The 13,734-nt window shown below is 42.8% G+C and overlaps 1 protein-coding gene across 1 annotated transcript in view; it reads right to left on the bottom strand.

Moving 5' to 3' along the window:
- The window catches only part of TEDC2 (tubulin epsilon and delta complex 2), a 90,748-nt gene that overhangs the window by 28,230 nt on the left and 48,784 nt on the right, over nt 1-13,734 (bottom strand). Inside the window, exon 7 of the mRNA XM_089683077.1 lies at nt 8,654-8,732. Within this exon, the coding sequence (XP_089539203.1) occupies nt 8,654-8,732 (79 nt within the window). The remainder of the gene's footprint in view (nt 1-8,653; nt 8,733-13,734) is intronic.

The raw sequence follows: 13,734 nt of genomic DNA, 5'->3' as shown, positions 1-13,734 counted from the left end.
TTAAATTCACATCAATGAGATTTGACAATTCAAAACCACATGGCAAGTCACACCCTATGTGTGCCTATGGAGCCGTTCAAATCGGGGCGACTCTGACTTACACTGATTTTGAAAAAGGTTCCTGCACTATTTTTGTCGGATTCATGTGCGACTTGCATTGATATCTGTGCATGAAGTCGCAACGATGTCGGCAACCTACACGTGAAATCGCACAGCCGGACGGCTTTGAAATCACGCTACTTCAGCTGAAGTAATGGGATTTCAAAGCTGAAAACCAGGACTAAAAGACAAAAAAACCCCAAAAGATTAAAATGAATAGCCCATTAAGTTCACATCAAGGAGATTTGACAATTCAAAACCGCATGGCAAGTCGCACCCTATGTGTGCCTATGGAGCCGTTCAAATCGGGGCGACTCCGATTTGCACTGATTTTGAAAAAAAGTTCCTGCACTATTTTTGTCGGATTCATGTGCGACTTGCATTGACATCTGTGCATGAAGTCGCACAGATGTCGGCAACCTACACGTGAAATCGCACAGCCGGACGGCTTTGAAATCACACTACTTCAGCTGAAGTAATGCAATTTCAAAGCTGAAAACCAGAACTAAGACAAAAAAAAAATATCTTTGGCTGCAATATTCACCTTGAATGCACAGATTCTCTTTATTTGTAGTTTTAGATAAGTGTGGAAAGGTTAGATCCTCGGTCACGTTTTTTATTGCAGTCTGTGTCCTCTTTGGGTATATTCAATCCTCTATTTGTGCTGGTGACCATTGCCATCAACAAAAATGAGGGGAAAGCCAACATTTTAGAGTTGCCCTCAGAACATGGGGGGGGGGGGGGGGGGGAAATCTTCCAATGTGCACACCAGATTCGGGGACAACCAGGGGCGGGCGGACTGACAACTCATGGGGCCCCCGGGCAGTGGGGGATCATGGGGCCCCTGTGTCCTTGCCCAAACTCAAAAATGCCTATGAAAAAGGTACCAGGGGCATCTCATGGGGTCCCCTACTGACCCCGGGCCCTCGGGCAGTGCCCGACTTTCCAAATGGTCAGTCCGCCCCTGGGGACAACTATATAAAAAGGGATCGCTGCTCATTTTGGGAAATTTCCTCCAACTTCCTGATTCATCTCTGAGGCAAGATGTGAAGGAAAATCTCACATTACATGGACAGCAAAAAATAAACTGGAAGGGTTTTTAAAGAATATGTTACCCCAACGTGTCATATTCCTGCTATGGGTCTGTTGTACCATACACTTGTGATAAAAAGTAAAAAATGTATATTATATAAGGCGTGCTTGTTAGAGCCCAACCTCTGTAGCTGTAGGATAAAGGTGCCAGATGGATATCAGGGATGGATGGATGGATGGATGGGAGCAGTAACACTGAGGTAGCTCTTCTTAGAGTGGAAGCAAGGCTCTAATGCAGTAACAAGAAAAAGAGAGGAAGGCGCCTCTAAGTGTAGTATTGACAATATATTTAGTAAACAATAGCTGAATTGCTGGACGGCTGGATGTCCCACCTGGATCTTATTGCACCACACGATGAGTCTTTTTAACTATGTATCTTGTAAGTGCAATTTATCTATTGTTTACTAAAAAAATTGTCAATACTGCACTTAGAGGCGCCTTCCTCTCTCTTTTTTATGCTAAAAAGTATCCTGTTCTCTTTGTATTGCTAGTCATGAGAGCACATACATATCAGTATGCTCAATTTTCTGGCTGTGCAGGGAAAACAGCCTGCCTTCCTCCAATGGCCCTGCACAGCTATTCACTGGGAAGATCAGTGTGCTGCTGTTTCTCCACCCCCACCTCTCTACTGTAAGCCCCTTATGCAGCTGAGATAAGGGGCTTAACTCTTCCCTGCTCTATCCTGAACTAAAAGGTTTTGGCTGCACAAAGGAATGATTTGTATGGCTCTGCACAGTATCCTGAAATGAGGTGTAATGGAACCGACCCAGACTGCACTTGAGTACTTCCGTAAGAATACTGCCCTGCATAATGACACAGGGAGGGGCAATCTACATTTAGTAACAAGAGACACACAGGTATTCAAACTTCACACCAGCAGACAGTCCCATCAGGAGGGAGGACTGCTGGAGACACCCCACCCACAAAGCTAATACACATAAACACATACATCCCATAATAGTTTGCTCCCAAGCCAGACAAACAATAGAACGCTTGAGTACTTCCTTTAGCATACCGCCCTGCATAATGACACAGGGCGGGGCAATCTACATTTAGTAACAAGAGACACACAGGTATTCAAACTTCACACCAGCAGACAGTCCCATCAGGAGGGAGGGCTGCTGGAGACACCCCCCCCCCACTAAGCTAATACACATAAACACATACATCCCATAATAGTTTGCTCCCAAGCCAGACAAACAATAGAACACTTGAGTACTCCCATTAGAATATCGCTCTGCATAATGACACAGGGCGGGGCAATCTACATTTAGTAACAAGAGACACACAGGTATTCAAACATCACATCAGCAGTCAGTCCCATCAGGAGGGAGGGCTGCTGGAGACACCCCACCCACTAAGCGAATACACATAAACACATACATCCCATAATAGTTTGCTTCCAAGCCAGACACACAATAGAACAATGAGAGGGAGCCACATAACATAAAACAATCAACAATCCCTACCCCACCTATCTCCTAAACATGTCTACACAGTCTGAGACAAAGCCCACACAATATTAGGACAGATCACCCTGTACCCCTAACAGGCACAGGGTGATTTACACATAAGAGGGATATGGGGAGCTGAGACAGGGGTCTCCCCACCTCTCCAAAGTAAGCTGGGTTCCATGGGCCCCCCACCCAAAGTGACTCCCGTCACATGAGGAATTTTTCCTTTTATTTTTTGGGATATAGGATGGAATAAAACATCTGATCTAAGAATGCACACTTTGCTATGCTTTACATTAGTGGAGGGTTTTTTTGGGTTCCTTTTAGTCCATTTTATAGAAAATTACAGCGCTGCAGATTGAACACAAAAGGTCATTTTTAATAACAATCAATTACAATATGGCATATGCAGCAATTGTATATGCTATATATATTTTTTGGCAGCCATTTTTCCCATGAAAATGGAATTACCCTTTAAGTGTCATTTAGTTAGGATTTTCTTCTTCAAAGAGGACTTCCGTCTTTAACCCCTTCACGCCTAAGGGTAAAACAAATCTAAATGCCTAAGCACAATTCTGCACCATTGACATGTTAGTAAAACCGTACATATCATCACAACTACTTTGTACATCCAGGTGGATTATATCGTGTTTTTTTCAGGACAAATTGGGTTTTCATTTGGTGGTAAATGGTAATGGACAGCTCCTAATTTTTTTTCATTATGAAAGGAAAACTGGCCCAAAATAGTAAAAAAAATCATTTTTCTTTTTATTTAGCTGTGTGTTTCTTGTTACGACCATAACCTACCACCATAGAACAACCCAAAATAAATTCTCCAGCTCTTGACGATCGCAGCGATACCATATATGTGTATACAAACAAATTGACTTGCGAACCACCGAGGTATATTATAAAAATATGAGTATTAGATCGGTGGTTAATATGCCCACTCTCGTGTGATGTGCGTTTATCAACAAAATATTTAAATAATTACCGCGCTCTAATATCATCAAAAAGGTGTAATCAAAAAGTGCAAAAGTGCTTATAAATAAATAAAAATAATAATTGTTGATGTGCCATGATGTGGTGATGTCAGGTACAGACAGGACATTCAGAGAGGAGACGTTGGTGGAAGTGGCAGCAGAGGAGACATAGGAGGAATACAAAGGCAGAGGATTAAGGAGTGGATCAAAGGAGGGAGTATCCCTCACAGTCCTGCAGCCACACAGGTTTACAACATCACTGCAAAGATCTTATCTTCACACCAAAGGAGAGTATATCTGTTCAGGCTGGATATTCATTTACACATTGGGACAGTTTTCTCACAATAGATTTTTATTTTATTTTATTTATTTTTGAATTATTTTTCATATTATTGCATTTTTATATTATATTATTGATTTTTCTTGAGGTTTACAAATGGAAAATTTGCACATTGTTATAAGGATTGCACATATAGGGATCTGCTAATATGATATGATTGTATCAATTTTTCACATGCTTTATTTTATTTAATTAGTCACGGCACATCAACAATTATTATTTTTATTTATTTATAAGCACTTTTTGATTACACCATATGTGTGTTATTTGTTGTTTGTACCTGTAGTACAGCCCAGAAACAATAGTGCGCATTTTGTTTTTGTCTTTTTTTTTTTTTTACCTAAAACACACTGACACTAACGCTAACTGACACTGATACCAATTTTTTTTTTTAAATCCTGACATATGACCCTGACCCAAACACTAACCCTGGCTCTGAACTAGACCAAACCTTGATCTAGGTCAGGGGTGTCCAAACTTTTTTCAAAGAGGGCCAGATTGGATGAAGTGAACATGGTGGAGTGCCGAACATTTTTCCGAACATTCTTTGAACCATTACAATTAAATGCAAATAAATTATTTTATGCCAAGTTAATGGCAAACGACATACTTTTCATTTCATAACATTAAGATCAACTGACAGCTGAGTTTTCACAATGTATTGAAAATAAATTAAAAAAAAACTTACCTGCACTGATGTGAAGGGTGAAAAAGGTAGCTGGAGCTGAAGTCTCTGCTCGGCAGCCGGGAGGGGAAGAGAAACACACTTCACGCTGGAAGCCCGGCCCTGACGTCACCGCTCTCTGTCACTCCCAGCCCGGTGCAGTCACGCATGCGCACTGCTCTCAAGCAGAAGACTGTCTGCCACAGAAGGGAGGGCCGTGCGACAGCCGCATTTACACAGACCAGGGAGAACGCGCCGCAGTCAGGCATGCGCACTGCCCTCTGCTCTCAAGCAGAAGACTGTCTGCCATAGAAGGGAGGGCCGTGGGAAGGCCACATTACACAGAGCAGGGAGGGCTGTTGGAGGGCCGTATTAAACCGACCCCCGGGTTGTAAATGGCCCGCGGGCTGGACTTTGGACATGCCTGATCTAGGTATTTTTCCTTTTATTTTTTAATATTTATCTTTTTTTTGCAAACATTTTTTGATCTCTCTATGTCAGGAGTTAGAGAGATACAATGTATCTCTCTTCTCCATTCATAGAGAGAGAAAAAACAAGGGGGCCGGGCTGCACAGTGACTGATCACTGCGATAGCCAATCAGAGGCTATCAAAGCAATCACGTGGCCCGGAAACGGGAGTACCAGGTCCCGATCGTTAGAACGGGACCTGGGGCTCTCAGTGACACCGCGGTCTCTGTGCTGGGAGCGCGCCGAGCGGCGCACTCCCAGCACAAAGACAGGTATGCAAATATGCAGCCCCACGGAAAAAAGCCCAGTTCCGTGAGGCCGCATATTTGTGTGCTGTCGGCGTCAAGGGGTTAAAGTTGCTTATGTCATACCATTTTTTAATACCCTGATAACATAGCAATTACAAAGAAAAAAAATATTTTAAAAGCGCCTGTTACGTCATCTGTAGTCTCAAAGACAAGCTATGGCCGGCGCAGTGGGCGTGGTATTTGTGGCTCCACTCGTCTCTTCCTGCGCCACAAGCAATATTTCCTATAAAGCAGATGTGAATAGGCTGTCAGAGGAATACTTTTCTGTCACTGCCATCATAGCCTAATATCCGGTATGTGTCTACATGCTGATAACACGGTTGTCAATCATTATGGGCGGGTAATTAAAAGCATAACTCCGCATCTAGTAATGACTATTACTGGTGCCTGCAGCTTGCAAAAATCAACCGTGAAACTTGGAGAACTAGAGACAGCATTTAAATGGCAGGAAGTGTGATTAAAGCTTTTGGCATACAGTGGATTTCTGCTCATCTGTGAAGTATGGGCAAGTGCGTCTATGAATTGAAGACAAATCTGTAGAGGTGTAAAAAAAAAAAAACAAAATAGCAGGTGGAGTTGATTTCCTCTTTCAGAAGGCATGGTTCACTTTTTTAACCAACAGGAAATCCAGGCTAAAAAATGCCATGCAGCCATCGCTGGAACTTACGTAGACTTGAAGTGGCTGTCAAGAGGATACAGGAGATCAGCAGCACTGAGATGAAGGCAATTGCAAATGACCGTTTATGATACACGGTTCTTTAGAATACTAAAGCTAGCAATACACAGTTATATTTTCGTATGTATTTCTGAAAAACTGTTTCTTTGCTTTAGATGATGAAATCATTGAATTGAAAATTTTCATTTGAAAGTTTACACTGTTGAAACACATCCACTGTTAGAATTTTGTTTGTCTACAATCTACAGCCTGCAGCTACATCTAGAATATTACAAGATTTTACCCGGGCCTCAGGAACTTGTCCCATATGTGAAAGGGGGGGGGGATTCTGGTGTGCAAGGATGGGCTCTGATGTAATGGGAGCGCTCTGATATGAAAGGGGTCTCTAATGTGATAACAAGTCTGTGATGGGAAGGGGAGCTCTGATGTGCAAGGATGGTCTCTGCTGTAATGGGAGAGCTTTGACGTGAAAGAGGGGCTCTGATGTGATAGGAAGATTGAGATGTCAATGGGGCGCTCTGATGTGAAAAGTGAACTATGATGTAAAAGAGGGGGGTCTGATTTGAAGCGGAGGCTCTGATGTAAAGGGGGCTCCAATGTGCACTGGAAACTCTAACGTGCAACTTCTGATGTAAAGGGAGGACCTCTGACGGCAAGGCGGGGGAGGGACTGATGTGAAGAGGCACCACCTGCCTGGAGTTTGCATGTTCTCCCTGTGACTGTGTGGGTTTCCCCCAGGTACTCCGGATTCCTCCCACACTCCAAAGACATGCTGGTAGGTTAATTGGTTCCTGTATAAATTGTCCCTAATATGTGTACGTATGAATGTGAGTTAGGGACCTTAGATTGTACACCCCTTGAGGGTTAGGGACTGATGTGAATGTACAATATATACTGTATGTAAAGAGTTGCATAAATTGACGGTGCTATATAAGTACCTGAAATAAATAAATAATAAGAGGGGACCTCTGGTGGGAAGGGGGACCCCTAATGGCAAGGGGGGACCCTTGTTGGGAAGGGGAGACCTCTGATGGAATGGAGGGATAACTTCTGACATGAAGGGGGGACCTCTAATGGCAAAGGAGGACCTCTGATGGGAAGGGGGGGGGACTTCTGATGTAAAGAGGGGACCTCTGGAGGGAAGGGGGACCACTGATGACAAAGTGGAATCTCTGGTGGCAAGGGGGGGCCTCTGATGGGATGGAGGGGAAGCTTCCGACGGGAAGGGGTACCTCTGATGGCAAGGGGGAACCCTCTGATGGGAAGGGGGGACCCTCTGATGGGAAGGGGAGACCCTCTGATGGGAAGGGGAGACCCTCTGATGGGAAGGGGAGACCCTCTGATGGGTAGGAGGGACCCTCTGATAGGAAGGAGGGGGACTTCTGATGTGAAGAGGGGACCTCTGATGACAAAGGGAATCTCTGGTGGCAAGGGGGGACCTCTGATGAGATGGAGGAGTAACTTCTAACAGGAAAGGGTACCTCTGACGGCAACGGGGGACCCTCTGGTGGCAAGGGGGACCCTCTGGTGGCAAGGGGGACCCTCTGGTGGCAAGGGGAGACCCTCTGGTGGGAAAAGGAGCCTTCTGATAGGATAAGGGGCCTTTTAATGCAAATTTGTTTCTTGCAGAGTGTTTATAAATAATAATAATAATTTTATTATCCTGTTTATTTAAATTGTATTCATTAAATTTATAAAACTGATTTTTTTAGGCCTGTGAATATTTGAAAAATATATCATGAGGCCTTCTGAAAAGTAAACTAAAAGAAACTAAAAACGTTTTCCACCCTTTTGGCTCACTGCGGTCAAAAACGATTATCGATTTATCAACTGTTAGAAAACCAAACATTTCTAAAATGATAATTTTCTAACAAAAAAAAAAAAAATCTAATGGTGTATGAGTTTATAGCTGCTTCAAACTATTTGTCCACTTCAAGACTTCTCAGACACAGAGATGCGATTTCAGGCTAAACCTGAAGGACGGATCTTATTTCCAGTCTCCCTGTGTATTCATCACTGGCAGCCCAGCTAATGAAAGCATCAGATGTTCCAAACTTAACCATGCAGGCCACGCATCAAGGATATCCCTCCTTGAGCGTTATTGATCAAATACCATTCATTCAACGTGAACACTGCTCAAACGGTTCCTTGTTCCCACGGCAGATTATCTTTATGTATTAGTAATTATTTTAGACCGTCTAAAACCCCTCTGAACATTCCCAATTAAAAAGCTAATAGAGCCATCGCAATCATTTTGCAGAAGGCAAACGTCAACACATATTGACATGCATAGTATCACCGTAGCTTGCTACAGCTGTTACCCTGTGGTTAGGGAGCCTGAAGAGACAACGGCAAATATTACCATAAATTAATATCCGCAGATGCAAATGCAGACAGATTTAATGGCCCCATAAAAGTTCCCGTCACGTGTATGTGCAGAGTGAGTTCACAATGTGACAGACTGGTCAGCGGGATCGTACATCTGTTAGCCACATCTGACTACAATCGGCGCATTATTCTCTTAGGACCATCGAAGGGGCTCTTACGTCAAGCAGCAGGAAAAGGATACTGTTGTTTGCAGCTGCTGGATAAAGGAGGGCCTGGAAGCAGGAACACGGGGCTGAATCTCAAAGTACTTCTCCCACAATCTACAAAAAGACAGGAAGACAGTATAGTTATTGAGTCACAGAATGAATGCATGCAATTTCCTTACAGCCCTCTCTTTGGTGATCCTGATTGGGAGGAACAAAAAAGGTTTTGATCCAGGTCCTATATGGAGACCCTGAGCATGACCCTGACGTCTTGACAAATACAACACTATAAGGAAGTAATAAACAATGCCGTTTTTTTTCTTTTTTACATGTATTGTTCAAGTATGCGTGTGCAGGTTCTCGGCATTGAAGCTATGGCATCCTGTCTACAGCAAGTGTCGACAGCATACCATACTCAAAAATCTACCAAAATTAGCCCATATTGTATAGAAAGAGAACCAAGTCTGGGAATAGAATAGACTGATATGTTAAAAAAAAAAGCTTTATTGTACAAACGCATGTTTAAAATATTATTATTAAAAGAAGAGCTGGCAGAAAAAGAATACAAGATTCAGTATAGTTAGTCTGGTTGAAAAAAGACAAAAGTCCATCCAGTTCAACCATTAAAAAAAAAAAGTTATTTATTTATTTCAGGTACTTATATAGTGCTGTCAAATTACGCAGCGCTTTACATATATATTGTACATTCACATCCGTCCCAAACGCTCAAGGAGCGTTATAATCCTATACCCGTATTCTCTGCTCCTCACACGACCTCCTGCTCTCTAGCTCCCTTGTCTCCTCCTCCCATGCATGTCTCCAGGACTTCTCCAGAGCTTCCCCCATCCTCTGGAACTCTCTACCCCAATTTATCAGACTATCGCCTACTCTGCTCACCTATCTCTTCAGGGAAGCCTATCCTGCCCTCAGCTAATAATGGAATCTTCTACTCCTCTTACCAGTCCATCCCCCACAGTTACTACCTTTTGTACCACTAGCCCCTCCCTCCTAGATTGTAAGCTTTAAGTAGCAGGGCCCTCCTATCCCTCTTGTATTGAACTGTATTGTTGCTGTATTGTCTCCCTTTATATTGTAAAGCGCTGAGCAAACTGTTGGTGCTATATAAATCCTGTATTATAATAATAACAATAATAATAATATAATAATACCCAAAGTTGATCAATATACCCAAACAGGATACACAGCAAAAGATGATGCATGTACACTATTGTGTACAAATAAAAACATCCACAACACCCAACGCGTTTTCAAAACGGTGTTCTTATCCTCTCCTTAATACAATGAACTGGTTGATGTGTAACAAGCAAGTTGAGTAGTGAGTATACTATGTTATTGTACAGAAGCAATAATGATAGTATATTATATACTGGTATTGTGTAATAGTATGGTCTAAAAACTTGCTTTAGACTTAGGACTTTCTGCACTCCCCTGAAAAAGAGGATATGAATACCGAAACGCGTTGGTTGTCGTGGACATTTAGCATCGATGCATGCTGAGTTTCGGAAAGTAATTTTTTTTTTTGGTATACAAAAATAACAAACATGTTATACTTACCTGGTCTGTGCAATGGTTTTGAACAAAGCAGCCCCTATCTTCTGCTATTTGGTTCCCCCTACAGAGGTCCCGGCTCATCCCTCCAGCTGAGTGCCCCCAATAGCAAGTCGCTTGCTATGGGGGCACTCAAGCAGGCTCACTCCAGAACTGTGCTCCTGTAAATGGACATTGTCTTGTTTGCACACCCCCAAAGAAGAGGATATGAATACCGAAACGTGCTCGTTGTCGTGGATATTTAGCATCGAAGCATGTTGAAAGAGTTTCTAAAAGTAATTTTTTTTTTACAAAAATAACAAACATGTTATACTAACCTGGTCTGTGCAATGGTTTTGAACAAAGCAGCCCCTATCTTCTGCCATTTGGTTCCCCCTACAGAGGTCCCGACTCCTCCCTCCAGCTGAATGCTGCCAATAGCAAGTTGCTTGCTATGGGGGCACTCAAGCAGGCTCACTCCAGAACTGTGCTCCTGTAAATAGACATTGCCTTTTTTGCACACCCCTGAAGAAGAGGATATGAATACCGAAACGCGTTGGTTATTGTGGATATTTAGCATCGATGCATTTCTAAAAGTAATTTTTTTTTTTAGAAAAATAACAAACATGTTATACTTACCCAGTCTGTGCAATGGTTTTGCACAAAGCAGCCCCGATCCTCTTCTGTTTGGTTCCCCTGCCAGAGGTCCTGGCTCCTCCCCCCAGCTGAGTGCCCCCAATAGCAAGTCGCTTGCTATGGGGGCACTCAAGCAGGCTCACTCCAGAACTGTGCTCCTGTGAATGGATATTGACTTTTTTCACACAGAGCATGGCTTTGCCCTGCCCCCGTTCTCTCCTCATTGGCTCACTGACTGTAATCGACAGCCAATGGCTCCTGCTTCTGTATGAGCCAATGAGGAGAGAGACACTCGGAAGAGCTGCTGCTCTCATGCACATCGCTGGATTGAGAGGGGGCTCGTGTAAATTTAGGGGGCTGCACTCAGGTTTTTTACCTTCATGCATAGATTGCATGAAGGTAAAAACCTTCTGCCTTTAGAACCACTTGAATCATGTATCCATTTCCTGCCAGCACTTCTTTTTTATGGAGCACTGTCAATTATAGTCCCAGGGGGAGACTTTGCTTCTTCTTTGTCATCATATTAGTGATGAGGACAGTGTACATACTGAGACCCACACGTCAATCTTTTTTTTTTTTTGCTATATTGTATATAAGGGATGATTACACAGAATGTACCATAATTGTGTCTTCTATATCACGGGTGTCAAACTGGCGGCCCTCCAGCTGTTACCAAATTACAAGTCCCATGAGGCATTGCAAGATTGACAGTTACAAGCATGACTCCCAAAGGCAGAGGCATGATGGGACTTGTAGTTTCGCAACAGCTGGAGGGCCGCCGGTTTGACACCCCTGTTCTATATCTTCCTACAACAGGGTTTTCAACCTTTTTTCACTCATAGTATGGAAAACTGACTGAGCCTATTCCTAGAAGCTTTGGCATGGCAAAAGGCAATAATGATTTCAATAAGGTACCAAGATGAAATTGCTAACAGCAGTATTATTATTGTAATTATTATTGTAGGAATTGTTAAAAAAAAACAAAAAAAAAAAAAAACATAAACCGGGATTAGAATTAGTATATTGGAATATTCTATTCCTGATTTACATGTAAAGAGGTAGGGCTTAGCTAGGTATTACTGAACACATTGTGTGAGATTACTATGAGCTTAAGTGGACTTAAATAAACTTTTGAAGAAATATACCTTGCTGAGAAAAAAAAATATCGGAGGGTTTAAACCGAGAGTATGCTTCTCCTGTGTAAGGCAAACCAGCAGGTTAGTTTAAGGCCTCATTCACATGGGCGTATCTAAAACTGGCCATACATGCTTCAATTATTTTTATTCAGCTGGTGGGCTGAGCAAAGAAAATCTGAACCGATTCCCCTATCCACACATTTGAAGCGATTCCCTTATCCACACATTTGAAGCGATTCCCCCATCCACACATTTGAAGCGATTCCCCCATCCACACATTTGAACCGATTCCCCCATCCACACATTTGAAGCGATTCCCCCATCCACACATTTGAACCGATTCCCCCATCCACACATTTGAACCGATTCCCCCATCCACACATTTGAACCGATTCCCCCATCCACACATTTGAACCGATTCCCCTATCCACACATTTGAACCGATTCCCCTATCCACACATTTGAACCGATTCCCCTATCCACACATTTGAACCGATTCCCCCATCCACACATTTGAAGCGATTCCCCCATCCACACATTTGAACCGATTCCCCCATCCACACATTTGAACCGATTCCCCCATCCACACATTTGAACCGATTCCCCCATCCACACATTTGAACCGATTCCCCTATCCACACATTTGAAGCGATTCCCTTATCCACACATTTGAAGCGATTCCCTTATCCACACATTTGAACCGATTCCCCTATCCACACATTTGAACCGATTCCCCTATCCACACATTTGAACCGATTCCCCTATCCACACATTTGAAATGATTCCCCTATCCACACATTTGAACAGATTCCCCTATCCACACATTTGAACAGATTCCCCTATCCACACATTTGAACCGATTCCCCTATCCACACATTTGAACCGATTCCCCTATCCACACATTTGAACCGATTCCCCTATCCACACATTTGAACCGATTCCCCTATCCACACATTTGAACAGATTCCCCTTCTCCACCCCTGGGAGACTAGAACACTCAAAAGGGAAAGATTTACTAAAACTGGAGCACTCAGATTCTGGTGCAGCTGTGCATGGGAGCCAATCTAACTTTAGCTTAAATTAACACCTTCCCGCCCGGCCTATAGCAGACTGACGGCTGTCAATCTGCTTTAGGCCGGGTGGGACATTCGCCGTTGTGACTGGGTGTCATATGACGTCCTGTCAAAACGAGCCGCTCATGTGGCAGCAGCGCAATCTGTCACGGCTGTGTCCACGAGACACAGCTGATGACATATCACTACACCGGCCCGTTGCCAGTGTCATGTGACCGCTGTGACCAATCACAGCAGATCACATGACAATTGTATACAATGGATGGCTTCCCATCATGCCATCCATTGTATACAATTATGTCGTTAGCTGTGACCGGTCAAGGCAGTCACATGATACAGCCAGGGCCAATCATAGCCCATCTGTATCATGTGATCAGCTTTGCCCAATCACAGCTAATCACAACAAAAGACTGAATGAATCAGTGTCATTCAGTAACAATGATTGCAAATATCAATGAAATACATTGGTATTAGCAATCATAATGTGTTAAAAAAGAAAAAATTCTGAACACTTGCCCAGAGCAGTTCAATGTTACTATGGTAAAATTGTATTGCTTTGGTCACAGTGTGCTGAAAAATAAAATAGTAAAAAAAAGAAAAAATGTAATAATAAAAAAAAAAAATAGAAACATTTGAAAAAAAAATACAAATTCAATCATTCTTATTATTTTCACCAAAGAAATGTAACAGAATACATTTTGACCTAAATTTATGAAGAAATGCTAT

The sequence above is a fragment of the Staurois parvus genome, unplaced genomic scaffold, assembly GCF_062004578.1.
Source record: "Staurois parvus isolate SC_StPar_1 unplaced genomic scaffold, SC_StPar_1.0 ptg000018l, whole genome shotgun sequence".
NCBI lineage: Eukaryota > Metazoa > Chordata > Amphibia > Anura > Ranidae > Staurois > Staurois parvus.
The sequence above is the reverse complement of the archived record's forward strand: the minus strand, read 5'-3'. Positions and strand labels throughout refer to the sequence as shown.